This window comes from Plecotus auritus (assembly GCF_963455305.1).
Source record: "Plecotus auritus genome assembly, chromosome: 6".
Taxonomy (NCBI): domain Eukaryota; kingdom Metazoa; phylum Chordata; class Mammalia; order Chiroptera; family Vespertilionidae; genus Plecotus; species Plecotus auritus.
In genome coordinates this window covers 91,175,145-91,198,584 of record NC_137773.1, presented here as the reverse complement: position 1 = coordinate 91,198,584, position 23,440 = coordinate 91,175,145, and the positions used below count along the sequence as shown (strand labels likewise).

Sequence of the window (23,440 nt, the reverse complement as noted above, 5' to 3'; positions counted from 1 at the left end):
AAGAGGCTTGTGGAATTCCAATTTTTTAACAAAGCCTAGCTGGTCATACATACTGCCTTAAAGTCCTCCAGGCCTCTGGAAGAACAGACATATCTCACTTTAACTTTGCCTTCCTGTGCGTGGTAGTTATTGTGTTTTCATCACTATTGAGACAAGACCCTCCACCAGCAATAAGATGATGACTCACTGAAGGTGTAGATGATGGTTAGCATTTTTAGAAATAAGGTATTTTTAAATTTATGCACACTGATCCTTTCAACATAATGCTATTGCACACTTAACAGACTGCAGTACAGGGTAAACAGAACTTCGTTTTACACCAGGAAGCCAAAAGTCATACGACTTGCTTTATTGAGACACTGATTTTACTTGATGGCCTAGAACTGAACCCATATCTGTGGAGTATGCGTGTAATCAGAGGCAGCTGGCTAAATGGAAACATTCTTATGGAGAAGCACTGCTTTCATCTTGTGTAGTATTTATCACAAACAAAATTCTTCCTTTCTCTATTTACAAAGTTATTTGGAACTCCCAGCTTAGATTTGAGAAAGACATGACAACTCACACCACAAAATCCCTATACAATAAAACCTCGATACAACAGACTAATTTGGGCAAGGAGGTGTCCATTAAAGCTTAAAGGCTGTTATATAATAAAGTCAGTTTTCCAAATTCATGTTAAAAAATTGACAAATTAATTTACCTGTTTTTACTTATGTAGACATGTTTAATTAAAATTTAGTATGTATGAAAAGTTTAATTTCACAGAAAAGTTATCTATATGTATTACAGTAATTTTAAGTTTATACTGAATAGGACTAATAAGTATGTGCATTCACCAGTCACCACAAGTAAACAAACGCACATGGCTGGGGCATGGCTAAGAACACATTGGAACATTGGCTTGCACACATTAAAATTGCTGCAGGAAGTCACACATGAGACAACAGAACCAATTACCTCAGGAGATGTGGTGTGATCACGTGCTAATCATTCGCCAAACATTGTTTCTGATCGATGACCTTTGGATTTAAATATGTAGACTATAGTTGTAAGTATGTAATATTTATGTTGGCAAAATTACTAGTGTTTTTTCCAACATGTGGTCTTTTTGCTAAAGTTTGTTTAAAATAACAGTGAATTAGTCTGCCCAGCATGGCTCAGTGGTTGAGCATTGACCTATGAACCAGGTCAATGCTCTTTCATCATTGATATTTCTGTCTCTCTATCCTCCCATCCTCTCTGAAATCAATAAAAATATATTTTAAAAAAATAACAGTGAATTGATTAAAAAAAAACCATTTTAATTATAAGCAAATCTTGGTTAAAATCATTTAAAAATTAATAGGATGTTAATTTTCACATATGACATATGGACCAGAAATTTTGCCCGTTAAATCTCAAACAATCTAACCTTATACCTAACGCAACTAAAAAAAGAAGTAACAAAGCCCATATTAGAAAGAATACGGGTTACAAGATGGCAGCAGAATAGGTGGATCTTTCTTTAACCTCCCAGAACCAAACTGGAAATAAAACTAAATTGGGGAGCATTCACCCTGAATTACCAACTGAAGACTAGCTGAAGAGGAGACTTTTAACAAGGAAGAGCAGAAACAACCTAGAGACTGGTAAGAGGGTGGGGTTGGGAAAGATTTTAAACCAGCTCTCATGAGTGGCAGGCCAAGGGTGGAGGGATATCTTGGCTGTAGGGGTGAGGAGAGTGAGAGGGGTGAGGCCTGAACCCTAGCCAGAGCACCAGAACAAAGAACAGCAGGCCTCCTAACATCCAGCTGTGAAAGGTGGCAATGCTTCTATCAGCCAGGGAGAGACATAGATGGTGAGGGCACATGTGGGAGGCAACCAATCAATGTGTCTCTCTCACCTTGATGTTTCTTTCTCTCTTCCCCCTTCTACTCTCACTCTAAAAATCAATGGAAAAAATATCCTCATTTTTGGGTGAGAAATAAATAAGTAAACAGTCTAAGGTTAAAGACAAAGAAAGAATGTTAAAAGCAGCAAGAGAGCCCTAGCTGGTTTGGCTAAGTGGGTAGAGCGTCAGCCTGTGGACTGAAGGGTCCCAGGTTCAATTCCAGTCAAGGGCACATGCCTGGGTTGCAGGCTGGATCCCCAGTAGTGGGCATGCAGGAGGCAGCCTCTCTCATCACTGATGTTTCTCTCTCTCTCTCTCTCTCTCTCTCTCTCTTCCCCCCCCCCCCCCGCGCCCCCTTCCTCTCTGAAATCAATAAAAGTATATGTTTTTTAAAATAAGCAGCAAGAGAAAAGCAGTTAGTTACTTACAAGGGAGCACCCATAAGACTGCAGCTGATTTCTCAACAAAAATTTTGCAGGCCAAAAGGGATTGGCACAAAATATTCAAAGTGATGAAAAGCAAGGACCTACAACCAATTACTCTACCCAGCAAAGCTATCATTTAGAATCGAAGGACAGATAAAGAGCTTCCCAGACAAGAAAAAGCTAAAGGAGTTCATCACCACCAAAACCAGTATTTTAAGAAATACTAGAGGCCCAATGCATGAAATTCATGCAAGGGTAGGCCCTGGCCGCCCCAGCTGCCGCCTCGGCCCTAGCCCCGGCTTCGTCCAGAAGGTCATCTGGGCGGTCGTTCCACTGTTCTGCTGTAAGGTCGTTCCACTGTTCGGTCAATTTGCATATTATGCTTTTATTATTATAGATTAAAGGGTCTTTGTTAAGAAAGAAAAAAAGATTAAAAATATGAATAAACGGCCATAAAAAAGAATAAAATCTTATCATTTGTGACAGCATGGACGGACCTAGAATGGTATTAAGTGAAACAAGTCAGACAGAGAAAGATAAATAGCATATGATTTCACTTCTATGTAGAATCTAAAGAATAATATAAACAAACTAATGAAAAAGACTTAAAGATACAGAGAACAGACTGATGATTGTCAGAGGGGAGGCAGATGAGGAACTGTGTGAAAAATGTAAAGGGATTGAGAAGTACAGTTTGTAGTTATAAAATAGTCATGGGATGTAAAGTACAGCATAGTAAACAGTCAATAATATTATAACAACAATGTCTAGTACCCAGGTGGGTACTAGAAATATTAGGGGGAATACTTTGTAAAGTATATGATTGTCTAACTACTATGCTGTACACCTGAAACTAATACAAAATATAATTGAATGTAAACTATAATTTTAAATTTTTTTAAAAAATATATTTCATTGATTTTTTTACAGAGAGGAAAGGAGAGGGATAGAGAGTCAGAAACATCAATGAGAGAGAAACATCAATCAGCTGCCTCCTGCACACCCCCTACTGGGGATGTGCCTGCAACCAAGGTACATGCCCTTGACCGGAATAGAACCTGGGACCCTTCAGTCCACAGGCCGATGCTCCATCCACTGAGCCAAACCAGTTAGGGCAATTTTAAATTTTTTTAATTAAAAAAAATTTTAACAGGATAATCTAGAAGTGATTAAAACTGGTTATTTGAGAATGGCTAGAGTAAGAACACAGGAGTGGAGCAGGATATGTGGGCAAGGGGTCTTCTTATGTTAGTTTCTTATATGAGGAATTTAATTAACCTTCCAATGCATTATTAATTTAAAAAAAAGAAATTTATATACAAATCATATTTCACTATGCTTAATCATTATTTTTACTTTTGCTTTTTAGAATTTAATTTTAACTTTTCTATACAGAATACCATTTTAAGATTTAATGCTTTAAACATTAATGGATATAAAACTGAAAGCCATCAAATATTTTCAAATCCCTTTCCTTTCTTTTTTCCTTCTTACTGAATTTATTGGTGACACTGGTTAACAAAATTATACAGTTTCCAGGTGTGCAATTCCATAACACTTCATCTATACACTATATTTTGTGTTCAGCATCAAATCCCTTTCTGATAAAAAGGATAAGATGTGTTATGATCAGTCTGTCCCTCAATATATTGCACACAGGGAATATTTTCAGGAATCAGGATGTATTATAATGCTTAAGGGGTTTGGAATTAAGCCCTGAAATGAACTAGAAAATTTAGACTTCCATAAATTTTGAGGTGTTTTTATCATAACAATGAATATAAAAATGCAATTGTTTTTTTTTTCCCAATGTCCATTGAAATAGGTAATCATCTGCCTTAGGAATGATATTGCCTTTCCAATGTAAAAGTTCTCTAGAGACATGGACATACAAACACTGACCAAAAAGCAGAAAAAAAGAAACCCTGAGAATTTTAAAACATCCATCTCACATCTTAACTTTTTCTTGCTAAAGGGAATCAAAATTCTACTTGGTTCCACAATTATCTTTCCTTATGCACAAGGTATTTCTCATTCAAATTACATATTAAAAGCCCAAATGCTACTTGACACTGGAATTAAAGGGCTGCAATGTTCACTGTTGAAAGAAATCCAAAGGAACGAAACACAAATATTGCAATCAAGACAGATAAGCAGCCTGCTTTCCTACAGTTCAGAAGGAAATCCACATTCAGAAAGTTGAACATAATCCCAAGCATGAGGTCCAGACACTCCTGGATTGAGATAGAACCTCTAGAGTGGGTCAGTCCCTGGGGAGGTGTGAAGGGACACCTGAGCAGCCCCAAGAATGAACTCTGGGAGCTCTACAACCCTCCCCTCTGCTATAAGCATGGTAGTGTTCCCTCCCCAGGCTTCCATTCTCACAGTGAAGCAACTCTCAGCCTGATTCAGTTTAAGGTTCTGGCCCAAAAGAACTCCCCAATCATAAACCCTTTGTCTCCAAGACAGAAACCCTGATCTTATAGCCTTTCTCCATGTGCACAAATTACTCTTGAGTGCACCTACACTGCGGATGCAAAACTCAAACATAAGATCTTAAAATGTCTAGGCCTAAGGAACCACACCATAACCTCAAAAAGGGCATCATCATTGCCTGCACCCCCTTCTCCAGCTGTATTCCCCACTCCCCTCCCCTAGCTTTCCTGGACTCTGTAGCTTTTATCATGCAAAATATCCACAAATATAAATCTTTTAAAAAGAGAATTCCATCGGTTGCTTCCAGCATGTGCAAACAATGAGTGCACAAATGGGTGGAGCAACAAAATCCATTTTGAATTTAAAAAAGAGCATTCCATTACTCTGTAAAAAGAGAGATAAACAATTAAAATAGTCTTTTTTGAAATGTACCCCAGAGGACAAGTAGTTGATAATGATGCTGTAACTCAAACAGGGATAGCTGGCCTTGGAAATGCCCGGAAGGAACTGGAAATTTAGGGACTTATTGCCAGCCCTGGGTGGAGATAGGCTCGGGGGACAAGGTTTTGGATTCGAGACCCTGTTTCACAAAAAATGAGAACTCGGGAGAAAATGGGCATTCCCTGAGGAAAGAGAGATCAGGGTCCCCACAAATCTCTCATGCACAAACCCCAGAGACTGAGTCACGACTGTCCTCGGATGACCCTCCCTGTCACCGCAACATCTGGGGAGATGTGAGGCTGGGGACTCACGAGCTTCCCGGACAGAGAAGGAAATAGTAGTACGTTCGATACGGCTGCCTGCCCAGCCCCCACGCTGAATTCTGCAAGGGACCGAGGTCCCCAGAAGCCCCCAGTGGATTCCAGCTGCAGATCCTGGACTTGACCGCCAGGAGGCCCGATTCCGCCAGGAGGCCCGATTCCGCCACGGCCAGTTCCAGCCAGCCCCTCATCCCTGATTGCACACCAGCCCCTGGACCCGCACACTCACCATTTCTAGGTTTCCTGAGTCCTGCCTACGATTCCCGTGATCAGCGCTGACCACAGCACCGAACAGACTGGGGAAGAGCCACTACAGACCATGAATTGTGGACAAGTGGTCACCAGCTAGCCAGGAGCGTGAATGTAATGGCCTCACCTATGCGGTGCGTCGGCCCACCCGTTTCAGCGGAGCTTCTGATTGAACAGAAATCCATGCCTAACCCCTCCCCCCTGCCTGATTGACACAAGGAGGGATGAGGCGGGATTTATTCAGCCAAACCAGCCTCCACCCTGAGAGGCTCCAGTCTCTTCCTGGCACGTTTGACTATGGAGCTGACTCTACTATGTTCGTCCAGCTCTTTGTGAACACAGGGGCACAGACATGCACAGAGAATTCCTGATTCAGTTTCCAAGTGAAATACAGAACATGAGGGCGGCCAGGCAGGCCACACTGCAACAACAGTGTCTTATGTCCAGAGGTCAGGGGCTTGGTGCAAGGCTGTCAGGCCACTGAGACCCTTGTTTAGAAACATGGACACAATGTGACCTCACTATCTGTAATAGTCTGACTCTGTTTCAATCTTTGATGCTTCCCAACCTTGAGCTTTCCACCAATCCCTGCCCCCACCCACAGTCATTCTGTCCTTAAGAGAAAGAATCCCAGAGCATTGGGCACTGGTGGGAAGTTGGAACCCTGGAGTCCCAGCCTGGGTGCCCCTAACCACAGGGTGTGAGACGTGTTCATTACATTTTCAGATGTATATTTCACACTAAAAGGAAATTTAATTCAGGTCAGTTTTTGCCTGTTCCTAGAAAACTTTAAAATGTAAAAAAAAAAAAAAAAAAAAAAAACTACAGTGACTATAGAAAGAAAGAGAACAATTTGTTAATAGCTGGGGACCAGCTCTGACAAAAACTGCTCACATTCTTGTATGTCTGTTGCAACTTCAGATAACTTCCACCTGGCTATTTCCACTACTTTCCAAAAGAGAGAACAGCCAAGCACCATCAAACCCAGGAGCCTCCACTTCCTTTTGACACATGCACTTTTTTTTTTTTTTTTAAAGATATGAAGGTGTTTGTGTTTGTTTGTTTTTTAATAGATTTTTATTGATTTCAGAGAGGGAGAGATAGAAACATCTATGATGAGAGAATCATTGATTGGCTGCCTCCTGCACGCCCCCTACTGGGAATTGAGCTGGAAACCAGGGCACATGCCCCTGACCGGAATCAAACCCAGGACCTTTCAGTCCCCAGGCCAACAGTCTATCCACTGAGCCAAACTGGCTAGGGCCACATGCACTTTCCAATCTACTGCCCACAGCCAATCCACAAGCGCCAACACTTTATTGATTTTATTTATTTGTTTAATTTTAAATATATTTTTACTGATTTCAGAGAGGAAGGGAGGAGAGAGAGAGAGAAACATCAATGATGAGAATCTTTGATCAGCTGCCTCCTGCATGCCCCCTACTGGGCATCACTGATAGGCTGTCTACTGGGGATTGAGCCCACAACCCAGGAATGTGCCCTTGACTGAAATCAAATACAGGATCTTCAGTCTGCAGGCTGGCGCTCTATCCACTGAGCCAAACCAGCTAGGGCGAATTGCAAAGTTCTTAATGCATTTATTTATTTATATGAACAACTTTATTGAGATTATAATGCACATTCTATACACTGTATCCCTTAAAATATACAAAGGCAAGAGAGGCCAGGGCCTCCCTTCCCTGGCTGCTGGCCAGGGCCTTCCTTCATTCTGTGCCTCCCCCTGGTGGTCAGCACACATAGCGAGCGATCAAACTCCCGGTCTCCCAGTCAAACTCTGGAGGGGACACTTTGCATGTTAGCCTTTTATATATATAGATGGTCTTTCTGATTGACTTCATCCACTCATTCAGCATAATTTTTTCTTTTTTTTTTTTGAAATATATTTTATTGATTTTTTTTACAGAGAGGAAGGGAGAGGAATAGAGAGTTAGAAACATCGATGAGAGAGAAACATCGATCAGCTGCCTCCTGCACACCTCCAACTGGGAATGTGCCCGCAACCAAGGTACATGCCCCTGACCAGAATCGAACCTGGGACCTTCTGTCCGCAGTTCAACACTCTATCCACTGAGCCAAACCAGTTAGGGCAGCATAATTTTTTCAAAGGACATCCATGTTGTAGTATATACTAATATCCATTCATTTTTAGGGCCAAATAATAAATGTGTATGGATAAAAGACATTGTTTATTCATGTATACATACCTAGGAGAGGAGTTGATGAGTCATATGGTAATCCTAGGTTCCTTTTTGAGGAACTGTCAGATTATTTTCCAAGTGGCTGAACCATTTGTGTGATGAAATATTTGTATTGATAGAGAAAAGTATCCTTCCTTTGTTGTTGAGCAATATTGTCCTTCAAAAGTGAGGGAGCAATAAAGATTTTCTGAGACAAATAAATATTGAGAGAATTTGTCACCAGTATACCTACTTTGTAAGCAATGTTAAAGTAAATTCTTCAAAAGGAGGGAAAATAATGAAAAAAGAGAGAGCATTTGAGAAGGAATCAATGAAGGGGAAGTAAAATCACTTAAACATTTTTTTATTAATCTTTGTTCAAAATAATACTAGCAACAATGTATATGATAATTCTAGCTTATGGAAACTGAAGTGAATGACAGCAATATCATAAGACTCAGTGGAGGAAGAAATTAGAAAGACTGTTGTGAGGAATTTATACAATGGAAGTTGTGTAGTGTTATTTCCAAGAGAACTTAGGTTGACTGTAACTATATAATGCGAATTCAATAGCAAACCATCTATCTATATATATATAAGGCTAATATGCAAAGTGTCCCCTTGGAAGTTTGACCAGGAGTTTAATCACTTACTATAATGTGCGCTGACCACCAGGGAGCAGTGCGGAACATGGCAGGCGATCAGTGGCGGCGGCAGGGTGCTGAGGGAGTGAGGGAAGGAGGAGGCGGGGAGGTGGGGAATCTGATTGGCCCTGATCACTGGCCAAGCCTCAGGACTCTACCCGTGCATGAATTTCGTGCACTGGGCCTCTAGTAAAAAATAAAGACATACAATTGATATGTTAAAAAAGGAGAAAAAAGGAATCAGGTAAAGTACTCAATGACAGAGAATGCAGAAAAATATGGGAAATAAAGAACAAGAGCAACAAACAAAAATACTAAAAATGATGGCATATATATTTTCAATAATCACTTTAAAAGTCCATGTTCTAAATACAATTGAAAGACAGAGCTATACTAATAAAAGAGAAAGATACAAATTGACTGTACCTTTGCGACACCCACCAGCCAATCAGGAGTGAGTATGCAAATTAACCCAACAAAGATGGCAGGTTAATTTGCATACACAGGCGCCCGAGCGGCCGGGGGCAGGACGCTCTGCACCACCCCAGCAGCTCTGGGCCTCTGGGCAGCGTGGGAAGGTGGAAGGACGGCTCCGGGCCAGAGCGAAGGCAGAAAGGCAGCTCCAGGCCGTAGCAAAGGTGGTGTTGGCAGCCAGGGGAAGGAAGGCCCATTCTTGCACGAATCTTCGTGCATCGGGCCTCTAGTACTATAATAATAGATTTAAAAAATACCACCACCTGTTACATGTTGTCTATAATAACAATAAAGACAGATTAAGACTACAGATGGAAGAAACTATATTACATTAACATTAAAAGATAGCTGGAGAAAAGAAAAAGATAGCTGAAATATTCATACCAATTTCAAACAAAGCACAGGGATAAAGAGAGGCTTTATAGAGTGAGAAAGGGGTCAAGTATTCAAGGAGATACAGTGCTCGTGTTCATGGATATAACAGTACAGTGTCAAAATACACCAGGGAAAAATAGATAGAACTGCAAGGAGAAACAGATGAGTCCACTATTATACTTAAGAATTAAACAATTCTCTGTTAATAATTACAACGACAACCAGAAAAGCCATAGTTGAGTTCTTCTAAAAATATACATATTTTTTAAACTGATATTTTTAGACAGAGAGGAAGGAAAAGGGAAAGGGGAGAGAGAGATAGAACCATCAATCAGCCGGCAACCCAGGCATGTGCCCTGACCGGGAATCAAACCAGCAACCTCTTCGTGACTAGGTCGATGCTCAACCATTGAGCCACAACTGGCCAGACTAGAAAAACCACAGTTAAATTGAACAGTGCAGGGGTCCTCAAACTGCGGCCCGCCGAGGACATTTATCTGGCCCTCCGGGTGCCACTGCCTGTCCTGTTTAGCAGCCGACTCGTCCCGGGCCCGCAGTGCACATAGGAATTTGTTCATAGTTTTTTTTTTAAACTATAGTCCGGCCCTCCAACAGTCTGAGGGACAGTGAACTGGCCCCCTGTTTAAAAAGTTTGAGGACCCCTGGAACAGTGCATCAAACAACTGGATTTAATTGAAAAACTTAATACTTCATCAAACAACAGCTGAATACACATTCTTTTCAAGTTCACATTGAAAATTCATGTGTTAAGAAATCATACAAAATATGCTCTCAGACCACAAAGGCATTCATCTAGAAACCAATACCAGAAAGACATTAAAAAACACTCAAATACTTGGAGTTTAAACACCACTAGGGTTTCTGCCTATGTTCCCAGTTTGCAAATTCTAAGACCCTTGAATAAATCTCTATAATTGATTTCCAAAAAAAAAAATTATCCAGTTAGAAAATAAAAAATAAAAACAAAAGGAATGGCTAACCGGTTTGGCTAAGTGGATAGAGTGTCAGCCTGTGGACTGAAAGGTCCCAGGTTCAATTCCGGTCAAGGGCATGTACCTTGGTTACGGGCACATCCCCAGTAGGAGGTGTGCAGGAGGCAGCTGATCGATGTTTCTCTCTCATCGATGTTTCTAAACTCTCTATCCCTCTCCCTTCCTCTCTGTAAAAAATCAATAAAATATATTTTTTAAAAGGAATGAAGCATCGATCAGACTGTCAAACCTCAGGGAAGGTAGGGGAGGGTGGGGATAAGGGGGAGAAATCAACCAAAGTATTTATATGCATGCATATAAGCCTAACCAGGGGTCACGAACAACAGGGGGGGTGGGGGCATGCGTGGGGAAGGGTTCGGGAGGGGAATGGGGGGATGAGCACAAATATGTGATACCTTAATCAATAAAGAAATTAAAAAAATAAAAAGAATCAATCCCAGACAATAAGCATGGAGTAATTCAGTAACTTTTGCATTTGTGTACAAGAATTGAGTTAACAAAACTATAGCCTCCTCAACTTTAAACTTCACCATGCAAGGCAAAAGCACACTTACTTGAAAATTACTAAAGTCAACAGAAGGACTTAAAATGAAGAAAAAAATGTGTCTGATTAATAATTAATAAAATTGTTGATTCAAGAAAAAAAAAAGGAATGAAGAAAGCTTTCATGATTAGGTGACACTAGAAAAAGAAATAGTATGCACATTATAAAAATCCCAGAGACGAGAGAGTGATGGGTAAAAAGCTTACCTAAATAAATAATGGTGGAAAAGTTCCCAAATGTTGTGAGAGAGATGGACATCCAAGTACAAAAAACTCAAAGACCCTGGAACATATTGAACCTCAAAAAAAGACCCCACCAAGGTGTGTTATAAGCAAATTATCCAAAATCAAAAACAAAGAGAATTTTGAAAGTAGGAAGGGGAAAGTAACACATCATATACAAGGGAACTCCCATTTTTACAGATTTCTAAGCAGAAAACAGGATATGAGAGTGTGGCATGATACACACAAAACATTGAAAGTAGTGCCAACCAAGAACACTGTACACTGCATATAAAGTTACCACGATGTACACATTATCTTGCAGTTTTGTCAATTATGCCTCAATAAAGCTGGGAGGAGAGGCAGAAAAAAAGGCAATAAAGCAAAGTGTTTGGATGGGCAAAAAAATAAAACAAAGAACACTCTACACAGCAAAGCTGTCCCTCAGAAATGAGTAAAAGAGAAAGACTTTTGCAAACAAATCTAAGCTGAGGGAGCTCATCACCACAGACCTGCTTTATAAGAAATGCTACTGGGATCTTCAAAATGAAATGAAAAGATGCTAATTAGCAACATAAAAATACATAAAAGTACAAAATAAAATTAATTACTCTAAGAAAATAAAAATTGGTTGTTTGAAACTATAAACCAAATTGACAAACCTTTAGCTAGACTAAGAAAAAAAGAGAACAGATTCAAGTTAATAATCTTACCTAATCTTCCCTAATAATAGACAAACATGTAAATTGACTGTACCTCCACTATGCCCACAGCCAATCAGAGTGAGTATGCAAATTAACCCAACAAAGATGGAAGTTAATTTGCATACATAGGTGCCAGCAGCCTGGGTCCCGGGAATATCCTCGGCACCCAGGTCACTCAGAGGTAGGCCCCGCATGGCCCCTGAGCAGCCTGGGAAGGGCCTGAGCCAGGGGGCCCCTGGGCAGGGGCAAGCCTGCGATCAGAGCCGAGGGGGGGCCCCTGTCCAGGCCTAAAGCCTAGGCCAGAGGCTTTAGGCCTGGGCAGGGGCGGAGCCGGCAATCGGTGTGAACTACAGAGGAAACACCTTTTCTGACTGCTCATTGGCTAAGCTCCCTGTATGCCACTGGTAATATTCTTAGTAACTTGGGTAATAAGAATCCAAAAAGGTGATCTAGGGTTTTTCCACCATACTCCTGGATAAAAAAAGAAAGGTCCGCTGCTGGAGGGCTAAGAAATGTCACATCCTGCCCTAGCCGGTGTGGCTCAGTGGATAATGCCTCGGTCTGCCGACCGCAGGGTCCGGGTTAGATTCTCATCAAGGGCATGTACCTAGGTTGCAGGCTCCTCCCTGGCCGGGGCCCAGGTCAGGGCTCATGCAGAAGGCAACTAATCAAAGTGTTCCTCTCACTTTGATGTTTCTCTCTGTCTTTCCCTTTCTCTTCCACATTCTCTAAAAGTCAATGGAAACATACCCTCAGGTGAGGATAAAAAAAAAAGAAAGAAAGAAATGTCATATCCTATGAAAGACACATCTTGAAAATGCCTAAAGAAAGTTGTCGCCGAAACCGGTTTGGCTCAGTGGATAGAGCATCAGCCTGCGGACTGAAGGGTCCCGGGTTCGATTCTGGTCAAGGGCATGTACCTTGGTTGCGGGCACATCCCCAGTGGGGAGTGTGCAGGAGGCAGCTGATCGATGTTTCTCTCTCATTGATGTTTCTAGCTCTCTATCCCTCTCCCTTCCTCTCTGTAAAATACCAATAAAATATATTTAAAAAAAAAAAAAAGAAAGTTGTCATTTTTTCATGGTGAAGGGACTGGAGTCCGTGTTGATGAAAACACCTTGGTGGCTGCAGTGACTGGCAGTGGCTGCAGCAGCAGGGTGATAGGGCTGGTGCCTTCCCCTGATCAGCATGGTCGCCTCCCACAAAGGGAGGCCAGACTGTGACTTAGGCCCGCTCCCCATGGGTCAGTAGGACATCCCCTGAGGGCTCCCAGTATGTGAGAGTGGGCAGGCTGGGCTGAGGGACACCCCCCGCCCAGTGCACGAATTTCATGCACCAGGCCCCTCGTATCAGAAATAAAAGGTTTCTGGGTCTAGGGGCTTATTTGGTGTAAAAACAGCCTCCAGGTTATAATAATCCACTGTGAGTTATTATTCATTCTTCCCAGGTTTTAGAACAAGCCAAATTCAGCTGTTATAAGAAATAATCATTGGGAATAATTACTTCTTCACTAAATCTATAATAATAAAAGCCTAAGCGACCATCGCAACCGAACGGATGACCGAACAGGCTGCATGAGGCGACCAGGCCAACATGGGGGTTAGTGAGGGGCGACCAAACGACTGAGCAGCAGGCTGCATGGGGCAACAAGGTCAGCAGGGGGGAGTTAGTGAGGGACTACCAAATGACCGAACAGCAGGCTGCGTGGGGCAACCAGACCCACAAAGGGGGCAGTTGGGGGCGACCAGGCTGGCAGAGGGGGGCAGTGAGGGGCAACCAGGCTGGTGAAGGGGGGCAGTTGAGGGCAACCAGGCCAGCAGGGGAGGGCAGTTGGGGGCAACTAGGCCAGCGGGGGGGAAGTTGGGGATGACCAGGCCAGCAGAGGGAGCAGTTAGGGGAGATCAGGCAGGCAGGCGAGCAATCAGGAGCCAGTGGTCCCGGATTGTGAGAGGGATGTCCGACTGGCGGTTTGGGCCTAAACCGGCAGTCGGACATCCCCCAATGGGGTCCCAAATTTGAGGGGGTGCAGGCTGGGCTGAGGGGACCCCCCCCATGCACAAATTTCGTGCACCAGGCCTCTAGTAAGTTTCATATAATTGCTTCAGTCTTTCAAGGTCTAATTTTTTTTTTTAAGGAACTGTTTTTGTGGGTTTTTTTACATGTATTTTTATTGATTTCAGAAAGGGAGAGAGAATCATTGATAGGCTGCCTCCTGCACACCCCCTACTGGGGATCAAGCCTGCAACCCAGGCATGTGCCCTTGACCAGAATCAAACCCAGGACCCTTCAGTCCACAGGCCAACATTCTATCCAATGACTCAAACCAGCCAGGGCTCAAGGCCCAATTTAATACACATTAAACTAGGGGTAAGGTCTGTGGGGTCCATTTCTGCCAAGCCAAGTTGGAAGCAGCAGACTTACTTTAATTATAGTTTACTAGAGGCCTGGTGCACGAAATTCATGCATGGGAGTGGGGGTGTCCCTCAGCCCAGCCTGCACCCTCTCCAATCTGGGACCCCTCTCACAATCCAGGACCACTGGCTCCTAACCGCTCACCTGCCTGCCTGGCTGATTGCCCCTAACTGCTTCTGCCTGCCAGCCTGATTGCCCCCTAACTACTCCCCTGCTGGCCCGATGGCCCCTAACTGCCCTCTCCTGCTGGCCCGATGGCCCCCAACTGCCCTCCCCTGCTGGCCCAATCGTCCACAACTGCCCTCCCCTGCTGGCCAGATTGCCCACAACTGCCCTCCCCTGCCAGCCAGATCACCCACAACTACCCTCACCTGACGCAACCCATCTCCTCCACACAAGGTGGCAGAGACGCCAGGACCAGCCCTCCTCTGCACTGCGCAGAGCTGCGGGACCCCCAAGCCTCACCGCCGCTGTGCGCACAGCCATCTTGTAGTGGCCATCTTGAGACGATGTCACGCGCAAGAATGTGACGCCACCTAGGCTTTTATTAGTATAGACTAGAGGTCCGGTGCACGAAATTCAGCCCAGCCTGCACCCTCTCCAATCTGGGACCCCTCGAGGGATGTTCGACTGCCCGTTTACAGGGATTGGGCCATGGGGATGTGGCCAGCCTGGGTGAGGGGCTGAGGGTTGTTTTCAGGCTGGCCACACCCCCTCCAGGGTGAGGGTCCCCGTTGGGGTGTCTGGCCAGCCTGGGTGAGGGGCTAATGGCTGTTTGCAGGCTGTCCAAGCCCCCCAGAAGAGACCCTCACCCCATAGGCATGTGGCCAGCCAGGGTGAGGGGCTGAGGGCTGTTTTCAGGCTGGCCACACCCCCCGGTGACCCAAGCTCCCAGCTCCTCCTTTTTTTCTTTTTCTTTTTTCAGTGCCTCCTTGAGTGGAGGCCAGGGCCGGCTGGAAGCAGGTATCTGGGATTTATTTATCTTCTATAATTGAAACTTTGTAGCCTTGTGCGGAGGCCAGGGCCAGCCAGGGCGGGTGGGAAGCTTGGCTTCCTCCATCACTGGGGGCAACCCAAGCCTCCTGCTTGCTCCAGCTCTGTGGCTGCCGCCATCTTTGTTGGGTTAATTTGCATACTCGCTCCTGATTGGCTGGTGGGTGTAGCAGAGTGGTGGTCAATTTGCATGTTTCTCTTTTATTAGTATAGATCAGTGGTCGGCAAACTCAACAGTACAACGATTGAAATTTCTTTTGAGAGCCAAATTTTTTAAACTTAAACTATATAGGTAGGTACATTGTTATTAACTTAATTAGGGTACTCCTAAGCTGGCCTTTGCTAAAAACTCAAGGGGTCAAAGAGCCGCATGTGGCTCGCGAGCCGCAGTTTGCTGACCACTGGTATAGATGAACCATTGGTTCGGAGTTTTCCTGTTCACTATGGGCTACTTAATGACAATGGGTGCTATGACCAGGATAATTTAGGCAAGAGATGTGTTCTATGATGGTTAGGTGAGACATGCCCATTTGTCCCCTATTTTGCGTTTAGTAACCCCACTAACATTAATATCAGTGGCACCTTGTTTACATTTAGTGTGATCCCAATGTAATTAATTTGAGACCTAGTATTGATTGCATGAGGATTTGTATATTACAGCAGGTGGCAAAATTATTCAAAACCTATGCTGTAGAGGCCCCCAAACTAAACAGTGCCTCCTGATCTTTTTTGTTGTGTGATTCTTTCAGTATATTTTAGATTTTCAATTGGATCAAATTATGGATCTCTGTTTCAGTATTTTTTTTCTTGTTCCCTGCCTCTTGTCCTTGCCTGTTTTGTTTTATTTTGGTCTCTAAATATATTTCAGGGAATGTGTCCTCTCTATCCTGGTCTTTATATATATATTTTTCCTTCAGAGGGCCTCAATACACTACCATTAGGTTAGGAGCCTCCCTATGACAATTAGTTATTTTATTACTAGTTTAAGGACCCTGAACTTATTTGAAATAATGACTTGATTGTGCCACAAGGGTGCCCTGGGTGTTGTCCCCTTAATCCCAAAGGTCAGGATCTTCGTGCAGTAGAAGGGGGGGTGGGCAGCAACAGGGGTACTTAAGGGTCCTGGAGAGCCCTCTGGTATCAGGGACGTGGACACAGCCAGCCACCTACTGGCTTCCTTTGCCCCCTCTTCTTTCTCTGTTGAATAACTGTTCTTTCACAAGTGACAACTAGATAGGGCCATCTGCACAGGTGTGTTTACCCTCTTTTACCCCCACCCCCGGGGTATGTTGGTGCCAACCTAGCCTCTGTCACAGCTTCACTCTGACACAGATAAATCCCAGCAGAGACATTGAGCCAGGACCACTGTAAGGAGGGCCCCAATCCCATACTCCAGCTCCCAAATGCCTAGAAATTCTCAAAACTGCACATTCTGGTTGGCAGCTCACCAAACGGAGGCTTGGTAGTCTCAGCAATGCCACACCGGGCAGCACAGCTCACAGCAGAGCAGCTGAGCAAGTCAAAGCAAGAGGAGACAGACCAAAGTGGTGGTCATGTGGGAACATGCTGCTCACATAGCCAACTGTTATGGTCACCTGCAGAGGTGTGGTTCCCATGTTGAGATTAATGCTGGTGTGCACCCCACCCACCCACCCCCCAAACACACACATACATACACACCTGGAGAGGGCAGGATACAGCTGACTCACATAATAGAGGTCTTTGAGAGGGCAGGGCAGGCTACTCAGGAAGCTGTGAAAAAGCTTCAGAGAGCAAGGAAAAGAGCCTAGCCTGGGATTTTATTGTGGCTGGAAGTGTTAAAGAAAAAAAGATTCAATGGCACTTCTCACTGATGGTAAGGCACATTGTATTCAAAACCATTTCAACAGGTACAGAGACAAAGTGGTAGGATTTCTTAGTGGGTGAGAAATAAGATTGGGCTCAATTCTGAGAACAGCATAGGCAAGTGGGAATTCATGGCCTGAAGGCAGGTAGGAGATCAGTGGATGGAAAATTACTAAGAATCTGATGTTAGAGGATTCCTGCTAAACTGACCAAACAGGATTCTTACTACAGACAGGCCAGGGGGATCAGATATCACCTGATGATGGAGGAGGAACTTGATCAGACATGGAGGGTGGTCAGATAGGAGGGTGGGGGATTCTGGATCACCTGACTTAGCAGGGTTCCTATTAAACTGGGTTTTACAAGAAGTGCAAAGACAGGCCTAGAGAAAGTTCAGGAGCCTGACTAAAGTTGCTCAAGCAAAGAATCCTTGTCAGGGGCGGGGCCAGGGCAATAATTTTGCACACAAATAGGGGCTTGTGTGGTTGGAATCTGAAGCCAGTGCCAGAGGAGGGAGCCCTGGACTTTTGCATCAGCCTGTCCAGGGGCGGACAACAAGAGGGAGGGGGAGGCCTAATATCTCAGCAAATACCAAACAATGTGGAGTCTGACTGCTCATTATAAGGACAAATATGGGTAAGAAAAATATGCATTTGCAATGACTTGTTTATATATAAAGAAACACTAACAAGAAGTTCAAGAAACGATCAAAACTGTGTATTTGAGGGTGGCTGCAGTAATATTGCTACAGGACCAGGATATGTGAGCAGTGGGTCTTAAGTTAGATTTTTCTATCTTACAAATTTAAGATAAACTCAGAAATTTATATACACCATGTTTTACCATCTAGTAGTCCTTTAATTTTAACTTTTGTGCATAGGAACGTACTGTCAGGATTTGATTCCTTTAAACATAAACAATTACAAAAGTATATACCATACAAAATAAAAAGTTTCAAAATTCTTGCCAACTAAAAGGACAAGTTGCATCCTAGTTTGTCCCTTCTCTATATCTCACACAGGTGTTACTTTAGGAATAAGTAGCATATTATAATGCATTAGGGATTTCAGTTATACTCCAAAAGGTAGTAGGAATTTTAAAGATTTATATAAGCTTTGATTACTTTTCTTTACATCAACTGAAATAATGACTTGGTTGTGCCACATCAATTACTTTAGCCAGGGGTCCTCAAACTTTTTTTTTTTTTTAATTGATATTTTTACAGAGAGAAAGGGAGAGGGATAGAGAGCTAGAAACATCAATGAGAGAGAAACTTCGATCAGCTGCCTCCTGCACACCTCCCACTGGGGATGTGCCCGCAACCAAGGTACATGCCCTTGACCGGAATCGAACCCGGGACCCTTCAGTCCGCAGGCCAACGCTCTATCCACTGAGCCAAACCGGTTTCGGCCCCTCAAACTTTTTAAACAGGAGGCCAGTTCACTGTCCCTCAGATCGTTGGAGGGCTGGACTATAGTTTAAAAAAACAACAACTATGAACAAATTCCTATGCGCACTGTGGGCCCGGGACTAGTCGGCTGCTAAGCAGGACAGGCAGCGGCACCTGGCGGGCCGGATAAATGTCCTCGGCGGTCCACATGTGACCCGCGGGCCGTAGTTTGAGGACCCCTGCTTAGCCTTTTAAATTTCAACTAGAGGTCTGATGCATGCAATTCGTATAAGAGCAGGCCTTCCTTCCCCCAGCTGCTGGCACCAGCTTCCCTCTGGCACCAGGGACCTGGGCTTCCCTCGCAGCCCCAGCTTCATCTGGAATGTTATCTGCTCTAATTAGCATATTATGCTTTTATTATTATAGATGTTCTTTAGGGACATGAATACCCACAAACAAACATGGATATAAAAATGAAAAATGGATCTGTGAGGTTAAATACATTTATCTCATATCAACAGGTTCTCTTGCTTAAAGGGAACAAAAATTCTATTTAGTTCCACTATTTACTTGCCTTACCAACATCATCTCTCTCCATCAACTTACATGTTTAACCCCAAGAAACCAAAAATCATATTTCCCATCTAGAGAATAAATTTGCCAAGTGCTCAGGGAAACTAGAGTCAAAGGCTGCCACTATTCAGTCGATAAAGGACCAAAAGAAACAAGTATTGAAATCAGCTCAGATGAGCAGCCTGCTTCCCACAGGACAGGAGAGCCACTTTCAGAAGGTTCCGCATCCTAGACTCTCCAGGTTGAGACAGAAAGAACCCCTGGAGTGGGTCTGTCCCTGGAGGGGGAGGGACACCTGAGCAGCCCCAGGAGTAAAGTCTGGGAGCTCCAACACCCTCCTCTCCCCGGGGAATAACAGAAATGCTCCCTCTCTCAGGCTTCAGCTCACAGTGAGGAAGTGCTCAGCTGGATTCAGTGTTGGTTTCTAACCCAAATGAACTCCCAAATTCACAGTCCCTAACCCAGGACACACACTCCTGACTTTCAGACTTCCTCAACGTGCACAAATGACACTCTGAGTGCACCCACACTGGGGATGCAAAACTCCAACCTGTATGCCTAGAAACAGGCACAGGGGAAGCACAACCTCAGAAAAGGCTTCACACTCCACCCACAGGTGCACCTGCATCACCAGCTCTTCAGGCTATAAAGGCTCCTTCCACGGTGGGTGTGAGCAGGTAGGACACCTGCAGGGGGAGGCTCCCCAGAAAAAACAAACTGAGCCTTCAAGTACTTCCCTTGGCAGGCTCAGGCGACCTTAGTTTGGGTCACTGACCACAGGCTCCCCCCAATGGAGGTGCTCTGGACTACCCTATATATGTTAAATGACACAACGCCAGTTGGAACCATCTGGCAAAACACTAAAACCCAGTCTTAAAGAAAAAAAGGGATGAAAATTGTAAGGCTGATGATGGAAGGAGACTTGGGGTGGTAAACACACAATACAACAAACAGATAATGTATTGTAGAACTATGTATCTAAAACCTGTATAATTTTATTAACTAATATCACCTCAATAAATTCAATTAAAAACAAGAAAATTGTAAGGCACTTCGCTGAATGAACAAGAAACCTCATAAGTATGTATTACATTGCCAAAAAAAAAAGTTCCATGCCTAGGAAAGATTCTGGGAGGTCCAGCAAAAGGATTTTATACAATGTAGTTCCGGTACATTTCTCTCATGTAAAATATCCACAACCAAAAAATAAACTCCCTTAAAACAACCATCCATTGGACAAATGAAAATTACAATATGGGTCTACATAGAACAGAATGCAGAATCTCAGAGGGAAGGTAGGGAAATAGGGAAAGTGGGGGAGGGTGGGAAGTGATCAACCAAAGAACCTGTATGTATATATAACCCATGGACACAGACAATAGGGCGGTGAGGGCCTGGGGCCGGGGCGGGCTGGAGGGAAATAATGGGGGCAAGAGGTGGATATATGTAATACTTTCAACAATAAAGATTTATTTTAAAATAAAAAGTAATCACATTGCTCAACTATAAAAAAATAAATAAATAAAATATGGGTCTGTTTGAAATGCACCCCGAAGGACAAATAGTTGATTATGATTCTTGAATCAGAAAGGGGAATTGGCGTTTGGGAATACAGGGAGGGACTTGGAAATTTAGGCAATTATTGTCAGATTGGAGTGGTAGAGGGTGCAGGGTTGTGGATTTGAGACCCCGCTCCCTACACATTGGGAAAAATCAGGAGAAAACGCGTCCCCCTGGGAAGAAAGGAAGGACTTGGAAGCCCAAGGACCACACCTCCTCCCACGAAACCACGGAGTCACGACTGTCCCCTGACGACCCTCCCTGTGGTCACCACACCACCTGGGAGACACAGGGCTGCGGGCACAGAGAGGCTCAGGGACCGAAGCCGCCGCTGGCAGTGACCGGACCGGTAGCCCGGCCTCGGCTGCCAGCCCGGCCCTCTCCCACGAGCCGGAGGAGACGGAGGGCCGACCCGCCCCCGAGGAGGTGGGGGTGCTCATCTGCAGACTCCGAACCTGACCACTGGAGGCCGGGTCCTGCCACAGCCGGTTCCAACCGGCCCCTCGTCCCAGTTCGGGAACACCCAGGCCCACACACTCACCATTTCCCAGCTTCTAGGGTCGCCCGGCATCGCCCCTTCAGCTACCGCAGGCGGCTTAGGTCACGGTGGTACTGACGCCGACGCAGACACACCTGGACCGTTAACGCTAGCCGCGCAGGAGACACGTGACCCAGAAGCATCCACACGGTTGGCTGGGTATTGCCTCACTCACCTGCCCTTCTGCGCATCTGATTGGACAGTTCACAAAGACCCGCCTCTCTCATTTCCTAGTGACAACTAGGGGAACCAGCTTTGGCCTGAGGGTGAGAACTGGCCTTCAGGTATGGTTTGTTTTTCTTTTTTTAATTAATTTCTTTATTGATCAAGGTATCACATATTTGTCCTCATCCCTCCATTCCCATCCCAAACCCCTCCCCACTCATGCCCCCACCCCCCTGTTGTCCGTGACCACTGGTTAGGCTTATATGCAAGCATACAAGTCCTTTGGTTGATCTCTCCCCCTAACCCCCACCCTCCCCTACCTTCCCTCTGAGGTTTGACAGTCTGATGGATGCTTCCCTGTCTCCGGGTCTGTTTTTGTTCATCAGTTTATGTTGTTCATTGTTTTTCTTTTCAAATTTTTATTCATTTTAGGGAAAGGAAGGGGGCGGGAACAGGGGAGAGGGGCAACGAAGCGGAGGGGAGAGAAAGAGACAGACAGACAGACATGTGAGAGAGACACATGGGAAACCGAGGCCAGAGATAGAACCTGCAACCCAGGTTGGTGCCCTTGACCAGGAATCGAACCCGCAACCTCTCCGTTCCTGGCCAACACTCTAACCAATGAGCCACATCAGTCAGGGCAGCAAGAGAAGTTTGAACAGCATGTGTTCACTTATAAGCAGCCACTGAGACCCTTGTTTTTAAAGGGTAAGCTGCAGTTTCCATCTGTGGTTGGGAAAACCACGTGGAGGACTGGTTTGAGTTATGCAAAGATTTTTGACTACCTGGGCAGTTGGCACCCTAATCCACACATTGATCAAGGGACAATCCATATTCCCATAACACACTTAAACTTGGTAAATACAGTTATTTACAATTTTAATAACAACTCTTTAAAAGTTTTCTAGACAGTATATATAAATTACTCGAGTCTTATCAGATTATTTACATTTTTTTTCTTTCAGTGGGAGTTTTCACATGTAAAGATGTGGCCAAACTAAAATCTTTCTCACACTATTTACATTTACTAGGTTTTATTCAGTGAGTCTTCTTATACCTTTGGAAAGAGGAGGGATCAATATAGGCTTTCCCACATTCTTCACATGTATACAGTTTCTCTCCCGTGTGCACTCTCAAATGTAACTGAAGGATTTTGTTAAAAGTGAAGGCTATTTTACATTCCTTGCATTTAAATGGCCTCGCTCCACTATGCTTTTTCATGTATTTTTAAGGAACTATAATCTCTGTAGGTTTTACCACATTGTTTACATTCATAGGTTTTCTCTCCAGGGAGTGAATGCTTTTCCACATTCCTTACACTGATAAGGAGTATTTCCAGTGAGCATATTCGTGTGCACTCAGAGGGAGCTGCGGGAACTGTAGGCTTTACCACAATCTTTACATTCATAGGATTTCCACTGGTGTGTATCTCTTCATGTATTTGTAAGCTACTGTCTTGTTTGAGTGCTCTTCCACATTCCTTACATTTATAGGATGTTTTTTTCTGCTGGGTGAGTCCATTTGTGTGGTTCTAAGGAACTGTGATGTCTGAAGGTCTTCCCACATAACTTACATTCATAGCATTTCTCTTCCGTGTGAGTTCTTTCACATCTTTGAACACTTTGATAATTTCTGAGGGCTTTTCCACCGTGTCTGCACCGGTAGGACTTCTCTCCAGTGCAGGTTCTCTCACAGGTCTGACGAGAAGTGAAGAACTAAAGGTTTTCCCACGCACCTTATATTTATGAGGAAAATCTGCAGTATGTGTGATCATGTGTCTTTGAAGCAATTTTCAGCCCCATAAAAGCTTTTCCACATTTTTTACATTTATAGGTTCTCTCTTCATTGTGAGTTCCTTTGTGGTTTTCAATACACTGAAGGGAACTAAAGACTTTCCCACATATGTTAAATGTATTTGGCTTCTCTCTATATTTCTGATACTCAGAGAGCTTATGTCCAGTGTGACATCTGGTGTGCCTGTTATGGGATGAATGATCCATGAAGATTGTCCCACATCCTCTGTATTCTTATGGTTTTACTCTGGGAC

General features: G+C 44.0%; 1 protein-coding gene across 3 annotated transcripts in view; it reads right to left on the bottom strand.

Annotated features, from left to right (window-relative positions):
• The window catches only part of LOC308250192 (uncharacterized protein), a 75,660-nt gene extending 54,306 nt beyond the window's left edge, over positions 1-21,354 (bottom strand). Inside the window, exon 1 of one of the 3 annotated variants that reach the window (XR_013960830.1) lies at positions 21,232-21,354. Coding sequence is in view for 2 of the 3 variants with exons in the window: in XM_080672558.1 (XP_080528684.1) it covers positions 21,232-21,261 (30 nt within the window). In the remaining variant the exon portion in view is untranslated. Of the gene's footprint in view, positions 1-5,724; positions 5,895-21,231 lie in introns of those variants that run through there. The other 2 variants (XM_080672558.1, XM_080672559.1) reach the window with 2 other exon arrangements.
• Positions 21,355-23,440: the final 2,086 nt, after the last annotated feature.